Source organism: Ostrinia furnacalis, unplaced genomic scaffold, assembly GCF_004193835.3.
Source record: "Ostrinia furnacalis isolate ACB-3 unplaced genomic scaffold, ASM419383v2 OfSCF0319, whole genome shotgun sequence".
In the NCBI taxonomy this organism is placed as follows: domain Eukaryota; kingdom Metazoa; phylum Arthropoda; class Insecta; order Lepidoptera; family Crambidae; genus Ostrinia; species Ostrinia furnacalis.
Window position 1 is genome coordinate 874,836 of NW_021130558.1, and position 17,837 is coordinate 892,672.

A 17,837-nucleotide genomic window follows, 5' to 3' on the forward strand; every position below is an offset into this window, starting at 1 on the left:
CTACCACCAATCAAACCGAACAGAAAAATCTGCCCCCACTGGGAATCGAACTCGGGACCTTCGCGTCTGAAGCAGGTGGTCTTACCACTAGACCACAGAGGCGGTTAATCTGTATATTTTGGTCTAGAATCCTAGATTCTTGCAGACTATGAACTACAGTAACCATCTAACATGGCTCAACCAAAGTGACTACTAAACGAGTCTTAAAATAATCATTACGTCTTTATGGCGACAACATTGTTACCCTACATCTTATAAACTATCACCTCATGTGTACGATTTCACTGAAATATAATCCTTTTAGCATTAAAATGTAATGATTGTATGTGTCTCCAGGATCCAGGAGGAGCACGCGGTGATGGCGATGACGCTGAACGCGGCCGACACGCTGCTGCTGCTCAACGTGGCCAACCAGGGCGTGCACCTCTGGGACATACGTGAGTCGCGCCGAGATACTATAGTCTGGTCCGTGAGCACGTAGAATTTTGTCCAATGACCCCTAGCTACCCATCCTTATCGCTCGCGTGTAATTATGTTGCTGTCGCGCTCGCACACTCACTGCGGGTGCCAGTCGCACAGTCGCGACAGCAACATAATTACGCGCGAGCGATAAGGATGGGTAGCTAGGGATCATTGGACAAAATTCTACGTGCTCACGGACCGGGCTTTAGACTAGCAGCCCTTTATAGATCAAAATCCGGCTCGAAGGATCACTATGTTGCTTCCGATAGCTTGATTCAGGGCTGTTATTTGCGTAGCTAGTGAATTGAATGATGATCCTTTAGCTTTGTATTATTGACTACTGACATTTTACAATCGAGTATTATGCAGACGTTTGACACAACACCTAATAATGTGCGCTTGTAGCCCCATGGGCACCAACTGCGATCATTTTGAGAGGCAACTGGAGGACATGTTTGGTAATACAAGATAAATAGTGTCAAAAGATCAAAATGTCGGTCAATTCGTGGTGTCATTATTGCCTTTTATGTTCTGAATACGTTTGCCCATTGTGAACGTAATATGTTATGAATGGAGTGCAACTATGCTTGTGTTTCAGGCGCGCGTGCATTAGTGCGGCGCTTCCGCGGCTTGAGTCAAGGCCACTTCACCATCCACGCCTGCTTCGGCGGCGCGCACCACGACTTCGTGGCCTCCGGCAGCGAAGATAACAAGGTAAAATACTACTAATACCGTACACCACTAAGTCTCATTTTCATCAGGCAGTATTTGTCCTGCGACTATTTAGCTCCCCACGAATTCTACGTGTCGGGGGCTCAGGAGATATCGACGATCATATCGCTAGTCCACACACTATCACACTGGGTAGTGTGAACAAGGCAAATGTGGAGCGACATTGTCCTAAAAAGTCGCAGAGACGTACATACCGCGTGAAAGTCGGATTATATGTCTCAGCAACATAATATTATGTCACCTAATGAAAATGCGGTTTCGATTAATAAATCAAAACAAGCATTTGCGATTTCGTATCAAGTCACAAAGAATTTAATTTCTTATTTTATCATCATCATCATCATCATGTCAGCTATAGGACGTCCACTGCTGAACATAGGCCTCCCCTAATGCTTTCCACGTTGATCGATTGGTAGCGGCCTGCATCCAGCGCTTCCCTGCTACCTTTACGATGTCGTCGGTCCACCTTGTAGGTGGACGTCTTATTTTAAGTCAAGTTTAATTTTGAAATAAATCTTTAAATTACTATTTAGATTGGACCTATTTAACATTGTGGTCCGTGTGATCCACAGGTGTACATCTGGCACATAAACGGCGAGGAGCCGATCGCGGTGATCTCGGGACACACGCGCTGCGTCAACGCCGTGGCGTGGAACCCGGCGCACCACGACGCGCTCGCCTCGGCCTCCGACGACTACTCGCTGCGGCTGTGGGGCCCGCGCCCCAAGCACTCCTAGGGCCCGCGCCCGGCCCGCCATCCGACCCCCGTCTGCCCTCTGCGTAGGCATGCAGAGAGGAAAGGAGAAGAAGAACGCAGTACTGACATTTTCTAAAGTCTTATACGTGGCTTAATAAACCCCGGAACTAGGGTTGCCAGGTCCAAAAACACAAAAGCCGGACTATGTGCTTCATTTGGCCGGTTATTTTGGCCGGACACGCAATCAAAAAGCCTAACTATGTCCGGCTTTATCCGGACGCCTGACAACCCTACCCGGAACTAACTTCCTGTACCTCTAGTAGGAAAAACTTTTGAGTTCGTTTCGTTGCGTATTCAAAGTGTCATCGAAAAATTTTGTATGAAAAATTAAACAGCGCCCCCTAGGGCGGCTATAATATATAATTTCCTACTAGAGGTACAGTTCCTGTCGTCTTTGGCCGAAATTAATACAGATTCAAAGATTTTATTTATTTAACGAGACAATAGTGTCTTTAGATATCTGGGAACGTAGGCTGCCCTGATTATCCGATGCTGAGGATCCAGGGAATTTTTGAAAAGACAAGGCTAAAAAGTGTGCTCTTAACACATTCTTCTTCATCTTAACAGATTAGCAGTGACTTATTTTTTTAAAGAACCAACATTTCCCTTTTAATGATTTTCTAAAAAAACTTATTATTCTATATTAAACCTTCCCTTTGTAATCACAATCGCATGGAACTATAAACCAAAGTATTGTTTTTGTGATTTTGAATGATTTTTTACTTGATTGAATGTTATTATGTCAATGTACTATGAAAGCCTCTCTCAATTTGCCTCTCGCTCCAGCAACAAGAGCAAGTGAAAGCGATCAGCCGTCGTTATTCCGTCGGCTGGACGATATATCGAGATATATCACGCATCCTATTATGTAAATAACATGAATTTTAATGACGGGGGTGTTACGGATCGGTTTCAATGATTTTACGTGAAGTTCCAGGCACCGGCAGTCGCCGAAGTGTTCCGAACAGTCCGGCCAGTAATTTATTTGGTTACACCAAACTTAGCTCCTAGAACTCACGACCAGTAGTCGCCGACTGCCGGGAGGTCACACGGTAGTTACTAAACGGTGATCTTGTTCTATTTATCTACATTCCGCCGAAATCATGTTTGCTCCTGGCACTTCGAAGTTGAATGGCATTCGTTGACGATACAAGTGTTCACAAATCCGCGTACGCGGGCGCGCCCCGCGAACCGGACTGATCTCGCGTGCAATACTCAGTGCCATGTCCCCGTGCAATATGTTAGACGGTTTATTTTCGCGCGAAAATACAACCGGATCGAGAGCGGCAACTTTGGCTTCGGCGGGAATCTGCGAGCGTGCAGTACAGGGTTATTTCTTTGTTTTGTACTCGACTCGAGTCCTAGGGCCGCTGAAAGATATCGATTGGAACGGCCGCCAATAACCTGACTGACTTAAGTACTTATCAGATGTAAAACTAACCACATATTTATTATATGCCTAACTAGGAGAGCGGCTAGCTGTGTCGTTGTGGCGTAGCGTCTCGAAGGTTGTTGGTTAAAAATTGTCGCCGTGATTCTGAGACCATGTTACTAACTCTAAAACTAACTCCGTTTCAATATTTGAGCTGTAGAACTTGTGTGTGATTACTAGGGCGTATAGTTTTCTATTTTCTCTAGTGGTGATAAATTACTGAAATCTTTTCAGTCCTATTTTAACTGAGAAAACATTTTTAGTTTTAGAGTCGCACAAATCTCGAAATCGCGTCTTTGATCGATATCTGTTCGCGGCGACGTCCCGGGACGATACTCAGGCGTGTTGTGGGCGCGGGCGGCGCGTAGGCTAGCTAGCGTAGGTTCGGTAGCGTAGGTTAAGGCTCATAATGACCATGACTGGGATTCTTCATGCTGTGTTCATCTCGAGTTAGCCGTCATTTCGTTCGATACAATACTAGTGATTGGCAGAAAGCTAGAATTCACACGACTGATATGATATTTTATTTTATTCGGAACATAAATGGTCAATTGTTATTTTAATAAAGGATTGGTTTGCAATTTTCTGAGGGCCATTATTTTATTTGACAAAATTTAATCGTAGATTGTAAGGATTGATAGCCTTATGTTATTTATCTTATGTATTTTCTTTGAATTAGACTAAAAAACACTGAAATTGTTTATCATAAATTTAAGGTGGGACTAATGTAGGATACCGCGCCGCAGCACCCGCGCCGATCGAACGTAGATTAATTTAAATAGGTCCTTCGTTAACATAATTAAGACTTAATTATAGCGAGCAGAGGTTATATTTTGTAGGAGACCGCTCGCGGCTCTATTTTTGTACCGATCGCTGTGAATCTCTCATGAGGTCATCGAAGCCGTTATACTTTAATAAATATTTGCCTTGATCTTGTAGTTTGTTAGTGTCTTGAAGCTCTGAGCGAGGGCCCCGGTAAGTCGAGGGCTCCTCCGTGTATGCATAGTTATAAAGGCCCACGGGGACAACGCGTCCCGCGCTGTCTCTCAGGGCGGTATTATCCACTTGAAAATTTTCTAAAGAGCTTGTAAGTATAACGTGCTTGGTGTCTCGGGCCACGGGGCGGCGGCAATCATTTTATCGCATTTTTCTGATGTTGTTTATTTTTGTTCTACTAACATGCTTTTGCAGTACGCACAAATCCATGTTACAATTGCTGTTGAAATGTATAATTTCCTTGTTAGCCTGTTAATAGATGAATGACCAAAACTTAGGAATGTCCACTTTGTGCAAATTCCAATTGAACATTGAAGCTTTACTTGAATGCAGGAGAATAGGAGCGAAAGCTTGTGTGCCGCATGTGGCCGCCCCGGGCCCGGCTGAACCAAATATCAGGCAATAACCGAGCGACTGTGGCAGTGTGTGTACAAGTACAAACGAGCGCGCGGTAATAATAACACGAAGTAACTTTAGATTAACTTTGGTGAGCGAGTGTGAGGATAACTGCCTCGGTTTGAATTGTTATAAATAAATAATGATTATATCAATAAATTTTTTATTGTAAACTAAATGATGTTTTCTTTCATACCTTAATAATCATTATTTGATCAATGTAAGTAACCACACAGGTACCAAACGTGTTTGGGGGATATTAGGTTGCTGAACACAAAGCAAACAGCATGCACAAATAGCAAATTCAGGTCCTATCTCCACCTTCTGGATGGAAATGGATGACCTATGCACAAAGTGTCCTATGTTCCACAAGATTGAGAATATTTATGTCTTAAGATTACATACAAACAACAGAATATGTTACACAGAATTTATTGCACTTAAAGATAAAAAGATAAATAACTACAACTATAAATTGGCAGTGCCAGACTTCTCAACAAGCTCCAGAAGAGTGTGCAGCGATGTATCAAACAGTTCACAGCGAATCGGCATCTCCAGAGAGTAGAATGGGTTCTTCAATGCATAGTCGGAGTAAATCTCATAGATGCGCTTCAGGACTACTTCACTTCCTTGCATGTTTGGATCAGTTACTATTATAAATTTCACACCTGAAAATGAAAAGATGGTTTATTATTCTTGCTTACAAGTTCCTTTTAAGGCAAAAGGCTATGTGTACATTATGTACATAAAAGGGAGTTAATTCAAAGATGGTTTGTGAAAAAAATTGTTTTAGATTTTTAACCAAATTAAATGTTGACAGGAAATATTCCTTTTTCTTGACTTGAAAAAAAATAAAGATTTTTAGTCTACTTGAGTAGACAAATAAAGTAAACTTGCATATAATATACAACTGCTATACTATTGCATAACTAGGGTAAAAAGCTCATAAAAGTATTTAATTACATCCCAGAAAAAAACTTTAAATTATCTACCTGTTAAAGTTTGAAAGCAGGAAAGTTTGAAGGTGTCTGCAGTGAGTGATTCTATTCCTGAAGACTTTGGCACTGGACTCAACTGGCTGGCGAGCGCAAACAATGGGTAGAACATACTGGCCAGCACTATCTTTTCATTTGTGGTCGCACGTGCACGCCCAAATCTCAGACTAAGTGGGTAGTTTTCCTGAAAACAAATAAATTGACAGACTTGTGCTTACATTTAGAAAAGTATTATAGAAAAGGTGTCCCATCTCCAGTTTCCCCCTCCTACCGCTTAGTATTCCAAGTGTTCTAGTTTTTCCAGTTACCTTAACTTCTATGAGTTCGAATACATCCCGACCGTCTTCAGTGGTGCGGCCTGTGACTGGGGAGCCATTGACTGAGAGTAGTACGTGACCCACTACAATGAAATAGAAAGGAAGATGAGTATATCAAAGAAATCGACAATTGACGCCAATGAATAATTAAAATTATTTAGTAATTAATCCAGATTTCATAAAAACCATAAAATCTTACCGTTAATGCCATCTCGCTGGCCAAATGCGACGATAACTTTCTTATTTTCATACTGCAACTTCAAGTCCAGAGGAAACCCGAAAGTTTTTTCAGTCTCTACTTTTGGAATGTTGTGGTCATAATTATATATGAGGCCACCAGATTTGCTTACTATATACACACCGTATATCACCATTTTTATGCTTTATTTATTTAGAAAATAATGAAAACATTGCAAAAATACACCCACAATTATTTTGACATTGATGACAAGTTTGACACTTTGACAGGTCAATTGACAGATAGGCTTACGTTCAGAAATACATTCAGAAATCAATTACTTCATAATAATATAATTTTCAATGTTTTGTAAATATTTTTTTACACGAAATAAATCGATAAACGATGCTTATAGCGATACTAACTTTGTTCAGTCAGCAAAGTAAAAGACTTTCTTGCCTCTATGATTTTCAGCTTCATCGCAGTAACAACAACACCAACAGAGAAAGCATTGCATTGGCGAGAAAATCTGCAGTCCTATTTTCAAGCTAAGCTTGTAGGTAACTATGGCAATACCAGAAAACTGATACAGACATACTTAACCCTTATTCAAATAAAGGTAGATACAGGGTGTCCCAAAAACAATGGATAACCCTGTAACCATNACTTTTTCTTTTAAATACTTACATAAATTAGATAGAAAACATCCAGACCAATACGAATAGATTGCACATAAATGTAATGTTGGTTGTACAAGTGCACCACTCAATCGAACCCGCGACCCCTTGGCGTAGTAGACCGGTACGCAAACCACTACCTATGCCAGACGGCCGTCAACCGGTCGCCCATGTTAAGAGAAGCAACGCATTATTAATGCGTTGCTTCTTCTTAGACTAGACTAACGACTGCGTTGATGTAACTCGGCACTGCCGAGTCGGCAGATGCAGTGTGCAGAACAAAAATATCAGAATATCCCGAATGTACTCGCATCTGGGTGTTAGGGCTAGGATTGCTGGGCGACACCTAGCATGTTAGGTACCCTAAGAAGGTAGAGATATAAGAGTAGAGAGTATTACTAGCATAAAATTTTACAATTAAAAAATTACAATTCGTTGTAAAACTACTATTTAGGCGACCTTATCGCTAGGAAGCCATATCTCCCAGACAACTCGGAGAGCGGATAGTGCTTTGGAAAGAGGAAGGCGACGGGGAAATGCGATCCCAATGACATTCATTCAAATTCAGTCGCCATAGATCTACTTAGCTCTACATTGAAAATATTGCAATAAATTGGTGTGGGTCACCTCTAGTAATTGAATTAAATTCAATTAGTGGCAGGTTGAAAGAGTTTATTTATGAACTTAGGAGTTAGGACTACCTGCATGAATTCAAAAGTTTCCTCCCAAGGTTGTTCGTGTTCATATTAGCTTTCCGAAAGTGAACAAAAACGGTTTTCCCGCGTGCGCACTTCTGCCAGTGTCCGCGCTCGCAATGCAAATGTGAACCTATTGTTCACCGATTTTCGTCCGTGCTGCGGTCGGTGGTACAAGACTAGGCATTTAGAAATTTTTTAATGAAAATAGAATCAGTTTTTCTTTGAAGAAATTATTAAAAGTTCAATGTAATTCAATAAAATTATATCATTTTTATAAGCTCTACTCATCAACAAAACGAAAACCTTACCTACCCATTATTATGTATAACTGTTATCTATACATATAAAGATTGGGCCTTCCCAACTGGCTAACCGCTAAATATGAGACAAGTATTTACAACGAAGTCAACCTTTACGAAATCACTAACTACTGTCCACACTTGTTCGATGCATGCTACTAATAAGAATCGCATTGTATCAACAGAGTCACAGCCTACAAGTTTTGCGAACTAACGGTCACTCTGAAAGCAGTTGGCAGACGAACTGCGCGCGACTCCATCAGACTGTGGCGGCCGGCGCGCGCGCAGCTTCCCAGAAAGCGTTTTCCTCGTCACTGCAGATTGCGGTGACGAATCGTCTACGTCACGTCGATGACGCCGGGCGAGGAATAAAAAGCGATGGGAGGGCGCGTCGCGAGGCCTAGTACCGAGTGGTGCGTGGTGCGAATTGGAGCTAGTGGTGGAGGAGTGGTGGTGTGCACCCTGGCGCCGCACGAGCACCGCGATGCCTGCATGGAGGCGCCCGCGCCCGACTCCGGCGCCGACTCCGACTCGGGCGATGACGCCGTGCCCTCTGGTAAGGCGCGCCTTCCTGCTCTCCCGCCCGGCGTGTTGTGAAGTGTCAATTCAGTGTTTACTATGTGATTATGTGATAATACACATTATAGTGCATTCATATCACGGCCAGTAAAAGTGAACTGAGCAGTTATGTGATATTGTGCAGGCAAGTGGTCCAGTCAGGGTTAAAGGATGTTAGTGGATGATCTTCTTCAGGAGGTAATCGACCGCGGGATACTAGAATATCAGCGGGAGTTGTAACTAGAGACATAGAATAGGTGATAGTGTAAAGCCTACTTTTTAGTAGGACTTATACAGCTTTAGCTTCTCCTTTTAGGTTAGAGCAATAACAAAATCACGTTAAAATGAAAGACTTTGGATTTATTATTTGATTATGCAGCAGTTGCACTTGGGTAGGTACTGAGAAGGGGATTTGCAGAATCGATAGATAAGAAAGATCTTATCTATTAGTAGTTTTATCTCGTAAATAAATTAAACTCTAGTTTACAATATTTTGGTAACCGTCAATTAAGTAGAAACAAGAGTATTAGAGACAGACATAGATGTCTATAAGCGTGTTAAAGAATTAAACTAATTCATACTTAAGGAGCAGTTAGCTTAGCAGTCACGTGAATGGTAACAATTAAAAATATTCCTTTGATGTTTACTTATTCTGATATTTTGGCCTAACGCGCGCCATTCCGGGATTGTAACACTACCGTTTGCGAATGTTGCGATAGAGCCGTGCTTTTAATCTCAAAATTGAAGTCTTTTCAGTATCTAGTTTTGAGTTGCCTCGAGTTATTTGAATTTATCAACTGTACAAAATTAAATGTGTCGCTATTTTTTTCCGGATAAGAAACAACAGAAACAAAAGTTCAACCTACAGAAGAATAATTCCTTTAGTTAATCCTAACATGAAGTAACAAATTATTGTCAGTTCATGATTACTTAATGGGAAAGAAATACGTTATTGTATACTTTAAGGTTAACAATCCGAATATTAGGAGAGGTAGGTATGGTAACTTCCAGTCATTGTGGCCACAAGGGCCTTGTAATCCAGTATAGGATAGTTTTTTATTATATCAAAATAGCATTTCCATTTCAAATAGAAAGATAGTACCTAGATTTGTTTGAATTAATTATGGTTTCTTAGATTTTATAGAAATAAGCTTTTGCCTGCGCCCACTTTAGTGGATTTTAGTCAGTCACGGAAAGTAATTGTTGCGCGCGCTTGAAAACGATCAAAACTTTATGAAGTCCAAAAATTCACTCTTTCATCTCATGTTAGATATAGGTACAGGGTGACTGTAAACAGTTGGTAAATTTTTAGGAGCGACTCATCAGTAACTTAATCGATTTACGTAAAGAAAACATTTTTTTTTCATATTTAATTATTTCTTTTCGCTGCGCACGATTTCAAAATTGACACACGTGGGTAATTTACTTCGTTCATAGATAAATACGCACACACAGTTAACTCCTAAGCGTATTAAAGTAACATTATGGTGCGTATTTTCAGGTAAGCTTATTATAGCTTTTAAAGGAAGTGGGCACCCTCGAATTATATTTCAATTATTTTTTTCGGAAAATACTACGATTAAATATGATAGGTACCAATAAAGTTATTTGTTCTAAAGAGCTTTGGCAACTGTTTGCAATTTCACCCTGTATGTTTGCAACAAAATATAGGGTAGTTCTGCCGTTCAACTGGTAGATAGGGACATATCACAGTACATATCTTTCTACCTTGGATCTGTTACTCGTAGTATGCTGAAATTCAGTATCAACAATAATGGTCTTGCAAACTAAATAGGAATTTCTTTCGCATTTTAATACCAGTGTAGATTAGATTTTTGTAGTAAATGATGCAATACGATTTATCTGGATTGAGTTTTCAATCATGCTAGATGAAGATAGAGTAGAATTTATTGAATATTGGTTGCACGGTTATCAGCTGACTGAAAAAAACCAAACTGAAAAAAGAATAATTTATTTGGCACCCTACTCCTTCTTCTTCTTTTTACGAGTATGTCGGCAATAAAGTCAAGGTTAGAGATGTGCCGCTGAGAAAGTTCTCGTTCCCGGCAATATTCCCAGTGAGAATATTCTCGAGAACCGAGAACGCTCCCGGGAATATTCTCAGTGTTCTCGACAGAATACATTTAGTTTTAATTTTAATTTTGTTTTTTATATGTGATATTATTTGTAATGTTTCGATGTTTCGACGTTTTATTAACTGGGCATTAAGACTAGTCGTTATAAACAAGGCATGAAACGTGTAAGTGAGATATTGCTGTCTTGCTTACTCTTTTCGTGGCGAACGCGTACCGCGGCTTTAGGACTCGGCTACGGTATTTGAACATCAGTGTGCCTTCGAGTTTTAAGGCCCTTGCCACCCTTTGCGGATTCAAAGCGGATTCAAAGCGGATTCAAAGCGGATTCAAAGTGGATTTAAAGCGGAGTGGCGACGCGACGGAGAAGCCGCGTGAAAATATCGTAAAGCTTCCCAAAGGCTGCCCAGCCGAGCTGGATTCGATGATTGACCTTTTTTTCGAAGTTGGACCTACCTAACTGGACTGTTTGTCCCAGGTATATTGTCAACAAGCTCGAGTGTAGAGTCTCCAACTTTTAGAGGAGTGGGTGCAACACGGTCTTTAGACATCATTTTTAAATCTTGTCCATATTCATTTTGAGACCCACTTGTTGAGAGACTCTATTGAGGCCATCGAGCATTGTGCCTAGATCTTCCACGATCTCAGCCATGACTACGATATCGTCTGCTGTCTGGGTGATGTACTCGCCGTTGATATTTATGCTGAATCTGCTCCAGCCCAGAAGCTTGAAAACATCTTCCAGGGCGGTGGTGATGACGTCTCCCTGTCTCACCCCTCGCTGCAACTGGATAGGTTTCGGGTCCTGATCTTAAAACGGACTGTCACTGTGGCGTGTTTGTAGAAGCCTTTCAACACTTTAATGTATCAATAGTTAATTTGGCACAGTTGAGGAGACTGAAGCACTGCCCATGTTTCAAACGAATCGAAGGCTTTCTCATAGTTCACAAACGCAAAGTGGTTGATTATACTCCTCGATCTTCCGTATAATCTGCCGTTGCGTATATTATTATGGTATATGGTACTAAAGCCTTTTCGGAAACCGGCTTGTTCGGGGGGCTGAAAGTCGTCGAGCCTGCTAGCGTGACAATTCGTAATGACTATCGAAAATAGCTTGTAGACATGGCTCAGAAGCGAATTGGGTGTATAATTCTTCAACAAGGTTTTGACACCTTTTTTGAAACGAACCAAAGTCGCTGACATAGCCCGACGGACTAGCAAGCTGAAGTGGCAATGGGCAGGGCACATAGTACGCAGAACTGACGGCCGATGGGGCAGAAAGGTTTTGGAATGGAGGCCGCGTACCGGAAAACGCAGCGTGGGACGTCCACCTACAAGGTGGACCGACGACATCGTAAAGGTAGCAGGGAAGCGCTGGACGCAGGCCGCTACCAATCGATCAACATGGAAAGCATTGGGGGAGGCCTATAGTCAATAGTGGATGTCCTATGGCTGAAATGATAATATGATTTGAAGAGGAGTACCTATTACTATTCTTCTGAGTGTCGGATCAATATAGCTAGCACGTATTTTCTATAAAAATGTGTCAAATGATCCGTCAGACAGGCTATCCACAACTTATCCAGAAGTGGCGAAACAGGCCCTTACTAAGCGATTGTGAAATATGCCCTTAATGTCAAATAAGAATAGTTGAAAAAACTAAAAACACGCTTTTAATTACTAACAGCACTAAAAAGCCAAAAATCATCAGGACCCTGGACATCATCTAGCATTAAAGTGCTCAAAAAGACAAATCCAAATGAACCCAAACTCGATGAGTTTCCGCCGTTTCGTTTAGGGAGTTCCTATGGCTACCTCTTGACTCCATCATTAGGACCCTGGACATTATCTAGCACTTAAAGATCTCGAAAAGATATCCAATGAACCCAAACTCGATGTGATTCCGCCGTTTCGTTTAGGAGTTCTTTTGGCCACCTTCCAGTCCCATCATCAGACCAGCTGGTACCACAATATTGTATTGCCATTTCTAATCTCCATATAATTGCCAAGTTTCATGATGATACAAGACTTAGAAGTGCGTCTAATTCCGATTCTAAGATTCCATTACATAGTTAGTTACATACACGACGACCTAATAAGAGCGTGTTAAAAACGAAAAAATGGACAGTTACATTATTTAATTACGTGTAAAAAGAAATTTTTGTCATCTTAGATAAAAAAAAAAACACACTGAGAATATAGCCTTTCACTGCAAATAGAGTGTATTGTTTAATATACACTTATCTATTGACTTAATTTAATACTATTTTACTTAAGAAAGTTTGTTTATTTCCATTAGAAAAACATGATTCTCAACCTTTCTCACTTAGGAGAACGCTCCCGGGAACGCTCCCGAGAATATTCTCGGCTGAGAGAGCGTTCTCGGGAACGGCACATCAATAGTCAAGGTCGACTTGATTTGCGCCATTTTCAAGTTTTAAGTGAGATGAGTTACGAAATGGGACCAAGTGGGATGGAACTTGGGTTAATGATAATGAAGGATGATAGATGATATCCCTTCCCACCCTTTGAGTCTCAGTAAAGTTGTGGTGCTTTACTGAGACTACATATGGACTACTTGAGACAACCCGAACCCGAATCCCGCTGCTCTGTTTTCAAAGTCAAAGTCAAAGTCAAAATTTCTTTATTTGTTTGGACTAATAAATAGTTCTTACAAATCGTCATTTTGCTCTTAAGGAGCCTCTACATGTCTCATAATCTTTTTACCCTACCAGCGCTTCGAGACCAACATTTGGCAAGTGCTGAGAAGAAGCGCCGCAACAAACTCAGTCACCACTGTCTGCCGGTTAATATAAATAAATAGAAATAGTAGTAGTAGGTACATTCGATTCAGGAGCAGTTCACTGAATTTACCATGCATTCTTGTATGGTGTATCTTATAAGAATGGGTATACAAGATTGCGTGGTATATTAAACAAGGTAGTGACGTGCTAATTTCTAGACTTACATATTAAGATACTAGTAGAAATGACTCGCATACATAAATTTGAATAACTTGGATTGACCAGTCCCCGAAAGCAGCGCCTGTTCACAGACATGACGAGTGAACCAGCCATCGCTTCACTCGACCATATTAGAGGGAATGTAACGACCCGCCTCACTACGCCACCACCCCAGAGACATTTTAGTGAGAATGACAATTCCAAGTTATCTCTTTAAAAAAAAACTAATAATAAAGCTAAGTAACAGTCCAGATTGAGAAGCATGACACTATAACATTTGAGAAATTATTATTAGTTTATACATTACTTTTCATTTTAATTCTTTTTAGTGCGAGCATGAGAGGACCATAATCCTACTCCCAGGATGAGTAGGATTATGGTCTTTGTTTCATTTGCCCATAAGTACTCATGCACGTTCACGAACACTTAATGGCAATGAATAATCCACCATTAGTACACATTAATAGTCGTCCAAACACACAAACAAATTTTAGAAAATAAAACAAAACCGCTAACATGACTCTTCACATTCCCGCCAAGAAGCCCCTGGCACCCAACTTCTTCCAAGCCACTATAGGTATTTCCATAAGTCTTCTTTGAAAAGGTTTTTCAGGAAATTTAATAACTACAGTAGCTTCACAGTCATCACAGTACATGAAAAACATAATTCAATAGTTACAAGAAACAGAAATAAACTTGCCAAATCCAAATTTCAGACTGCACTTCTTCTAGGTATTGCTTTTAACTATTGTAGAGCTGCCCGTTCAAAAATTCAAAGCACATCTATACTTAACTATAATAAATCTGTAGAGAGGTCAATTCTGTACATGAAATATATTTTCAAAATAACTATCAGGGGGTGATTAGTGATCGATACTGATGCAAAAAATTCAATCAGTAAAATTTTGTGTCTGTCTGTCTGTATGTTCCTTATAGAAACAAAAACTACTCGACGGATTTTAACGAAACTTGGTACAATTATTATTCATACTCCTGGGCAGGTTATGGTACCTATACTTAGGAATTCACACGGGAACGGGAATTAGCGGGAAAATCCTTTTGTATGAAAAATCTAAACCGCTTAAATTAGACGCTTGGCATGCAGGTATCTTAGTAAACTTAAAGCTTAGTTACAACAGGATATTGCAAAATTCCCACGGGAACGGGAGTTAGCGGGAAAAAACATTTGTATGAAAAAATCTAAACCGCGTAAGATAGATGAAGGGGGTAAAACGGGATCCACGCGTATGAAGTCGCGGGCGACCGCTAGTAATAAATATAGTTGAAGATTATGTTTAGGATGTTAAACTTAAAATAACATAATTACTGCCCAACTCGCATTACCTAACAAATATTTTGTAATATTATTAACCCCTGAAAAAGAGACGTCTTCTCTGCTCTGGCCCACTTTATGTCTCTAAGAAGCGAAAGATATACATATACTCGTAAAAGCGCTTTATAAAAGCTTACTTGCAGAAAATAAAATAATGTCTACTGGCTTCGGCTTTCAATTTATAATAATGCGCTAAAATTGAAATGAAAACGCCGAGCATCTTGTGTTCTTACTTCTGTATGTCTTTGAAATTTAAAATAATTACTCCTTATTAAAATAATTTTATTAGGTTTTAGCGCTATAAAGTCAATGATATTACAGAACTATAGATATGTTACGTTCATACAAATTACGATTNAGTGTAAAGCCTACTTTTTAGGACTTATACAGCTTTAGCTTCTCCTTTTAGGTTAGAGCAATAACAAAATCACGTTAAAATGAAAAACTTTGGATTTATTTTTTGATTATGCAGCAGCTGCACTTGGGTAGGTACTGAGAACCCCTTCCAGAATATTTCTGTATCTATTAGTAGTTTTATCTCGTAAATAAATTTAACTCTACTTACAATATTTTGGTATAGAAACAAGAGTAGAGACAGACAGAGATGACTATAAGCGTGTTAAAGAATTAAACTAATTCATACTTAAGGAGCAGTTAGATTAGCAGTCACATGAAACTTATTCCTTTGATGTTTATTCTGATATTTTCTTAGGCCTAACGCGCGCCATTCCGGGATTGTAACACTACCGTTTGCGAATGTTGCGATAGAGCCGTGCATTTAATCTCAAAAATTGAAGTCTTTTCAGTATCTAGTTTTGAGTTGCCTCGAATTATTTGAATTTATCAACTGTACGAAATTAAATGTGTCGCTATCTTTTCCCGGATAAGAAACAACAGAAACAAAAGTTCAACCTACAGAAGAATAATTCCTTTAGTTAGTCCTAACATGAAGTAACAAATTATTGTCAGTTCATGATTACTTAATGGGAAAGAAATACGTTATTATTGTATACTTTGAGGTTTAACAATCCGAATATTAGGAGTAGGTATTAGGGTATAACTTCCAGTCATTGTGGCCACAAGGACCTTGTAATCTAGTTTAGGATAGTTTTTTATTTAATCAAAATAGCATTTCCATTTCAAATAGAAAGATAGGTACCTAGATTTGTTTGAATTAATTATGGTTTCTTAGATTTTATTGAAATAAGCTTTTGCCTGCGCCCACTTTAGTGGATTTTGGTCAGTTACGGAAAGTAATCGTTGCGCGCGCTTGAAAACAATCAAAACTTTATGAAGTCCAAAAATTCACACTTTCACTCATCACTAACTTAATCGATTTACGTTAAAAAATTTACACACGTGGGTAATTTACTTTGTTCATAGATATTATACGCTCACACAGCTCTAGTTAGCTAACTGCAAAGCATAATAATATTATGTAGACATTATGGTGCGTATTTTCAGGTAAACTTTAGCTTTTAAAACTTGATGTGAGAAGTGGACACCCTCGAATTATATTTCATTTTTTTTTCGGAAAATACTACGATTCCTTAAATATACGTAAGAATTTCAATAAAGTTATTTGTTCTATAGAGCTTTGGCAACTGTTTGCAATTTCACCCTGTTTGTTTGCGACACAATATAGGGTAGTTCTCCGTTCAGCTGGTAGATATCTCTCTACCTTGGATCTCTTAGTATGCTGAAATTCAGTAACAACAGTAGTGGTCTTGTAAACTAAATAGGAATTTCTTTCGCATTTTAATACTAGTGTGGATTAGATTTTTGTAGTAAATGATGCAATGCGATTAATCTGGATTGAGTTTTCAATCATGCTAGATGAAAATAGAGTAGAATTGAATATTAGTATCGACGGTTATCAGCTGACTGAAAAAAAAACAAACTGAAATAAATAATTTTATTTGGCACCCTACTTCTTCTTCTTCTTTTTTATCTCGGCAATACACGTCGAGGTCGACTTGATTTGCGCCATTTTCAAGTTTTAAGTGAGATGAGTTACGAAATGGGACCAAGTGGGATGGAACTTGGGTTAATGATAATGAAGGATGATATAGATAAGATCCCTTCCCACCCTTTGAGTCTCAGTAAAGTTGTGGTGCTTTACTGAGACTACATATGGACTACTTGAGACAACCCGAAGAATCCCGGTGCACTGTTTTGTTTCATTTGCCCATACTCATGCACGTTCACGAACACTTAATGGCTATTAATAATCCACCATTAGTACACATTAATAGTCGTCCAAACACGAATTTTTGAAAATAAAACAAAACCGCTAACATGACTCTTCATATTCCCGCCAAGAAGCCCCTGGCACCCAACTTCTTCCAAGCCACTATAGGTATTTCCATAAGTCTTCTTTGAAAAGGTTTTTCAGGAAATTTTATAACTACAGTAGCTTCACAGTGCATGAAAAACATAATTCAATAGTTACAAGAAACAGAAATAAACTTGCCAAATCCAAATTTCAGACTGCACTACTTCTAGGTATTGCTTTTTAATACTACACAACCTACTTATAATAAATCTGTAGAGAGGTCAATTCTGTTCATGAAATATATTTTCAAAATAACTATCAGGGGGTGATTAGTGATCGATACTGATGCCAAAAATTCAATCAGTAAAATTTTTGTCTGTCTGTCTGTATGTTCCCTATAGAAACAAAAACTACTCGACGGATTTTAACGAAACTTGGTACAATTATTATTCATACTCTTGGGCAGGTTATAGTTCCCACGGGAACGGGAATTAGCGGGAAAATCCTTTTGTATGAAAAATCTAAACCGCTTAAGTTAGACGCTTGAAATTTGGCATGCAGGTATCTTAGTAAACTTAAAGCTTAGTTACAACAGGATGTTGCAAAATTCCCACGGGAACGGGAGTTAGCGGGAAAAAACATTTGTATGAAAAAATATAAACCGCGTAAGATAGAT

General features: G+C 39.5%; 4 protein-coding genes across 4 annotated transcripts in view; 2 read left to right on the forward strand and 2 right to left on the reverse strand.

Annotated features, from left to right (window-relative positions):
- oaf (BRICHOS-like domain-containing protein out at first) overlaps positions 1–17,837 on the reverse strand; it is a 59,128-nt gene that overhangs the window by 22,705 nt on the left and 18,586 nt on the right. The window lies entirely within an intron of this gene.
- LOC114359707 (WD repeat-containing protein 26 homolog) lies at positions 315–2,004 on the forward strand. Its single transcript, XM_028314192.1, has 3 exons — positions 315–437; positions 1,061–1,176; positions 1,767–2,004. Exons 1-3 carry the CDS (start codon positions 317–319, stop codon positions 1,929–1,931), a joined length of 402 nt encoding a protein of 133 aa, XP_028169993.1. The 5' UTR covers positions 315–316; the 3' UTR covers positions 1,932–2,004.
- Positions 5,192–6,539, reverse strand: Trs23 (trafficking protein particle complex subunit 4-like protein Trs23). Its single transcript, XM_028314185.1, has 4 exons — positions 6,287–6,539; positions 6,079–6,170; positions 5,768–5,954; positions 5,192–5,443 (listed from the first exon to the last, which is right to left on the reverse strand). The coding sequence occupies exons 1-4, from the start codon at positions 6,459–6,461 to the stop codon at positions 5,244–5,246; spliced, it is 654 nt and encodes a 217-aa protein (XP_028169986.1). The 5' UTR covers positions 6,462–6,539; the 3' UTR covers positions 5,192–5,243.
- Positions 8,352–17,837, forward strand: part of LOC114359677 (DNA-binding protein D-ETS-6) — a 30,880-nt gene continuing 21,394 nt past the window's right edge. Inside the window, exon 1 of the mRNA XM_028314153.1 lies at positions 8,352–8,495. Within this exon, the coding sequence (XP_028169954.1) occupies positions 8,432–8,495 (64 nt within the window). The 5' untranslated portion in view covers positions 8,352–8,431. The remainder of the gene's footprint in view (positions 8,496–17,837) is intronic.

Coding starts and splice junctions, on each gene's coding strand:
- Trs23 (XM_028314185.1), bottom strand. CDS start 6,461: ATGGTGATATACGGTGTGTATATAGTAAGCAAATCTGGTGGCCTCATA. Junction 6,171..6,286: donor CCAGCGAGATGGCATTAACG/GTAAGATTTTAT, acceptor ATTTCATTGTAG/TGGGTCACGTACTACTCTCA. Junction 5,444..5,767: donor CTGCTTTCAAACTTTAACAG/GTAGATAATTTA, acceptor TTTCATTTTCAG/GTGTGAAATTTATAATAGTA.
- LOC114359707 (XM_028314192.1), top strand. CDS start 317: ATGATTGTATGTGTCTCCAGGATCCAGGAGGAGCACGCGGTGATGGCG. Junction 438..1,060: donor CGTGCACCTCTGGGACATAC/GTGAGTCGCGCC, acceptor CTTGTGTTTCAG/GCGCGCGTGCATTAGTGCGG. Junction 1,177..1,766: donor CCGGCAGCGAAGATAACAAG/GTAAAATACTAC, acceptor TGTGATCCACAG/GTGTACATCTGGCACATAAA.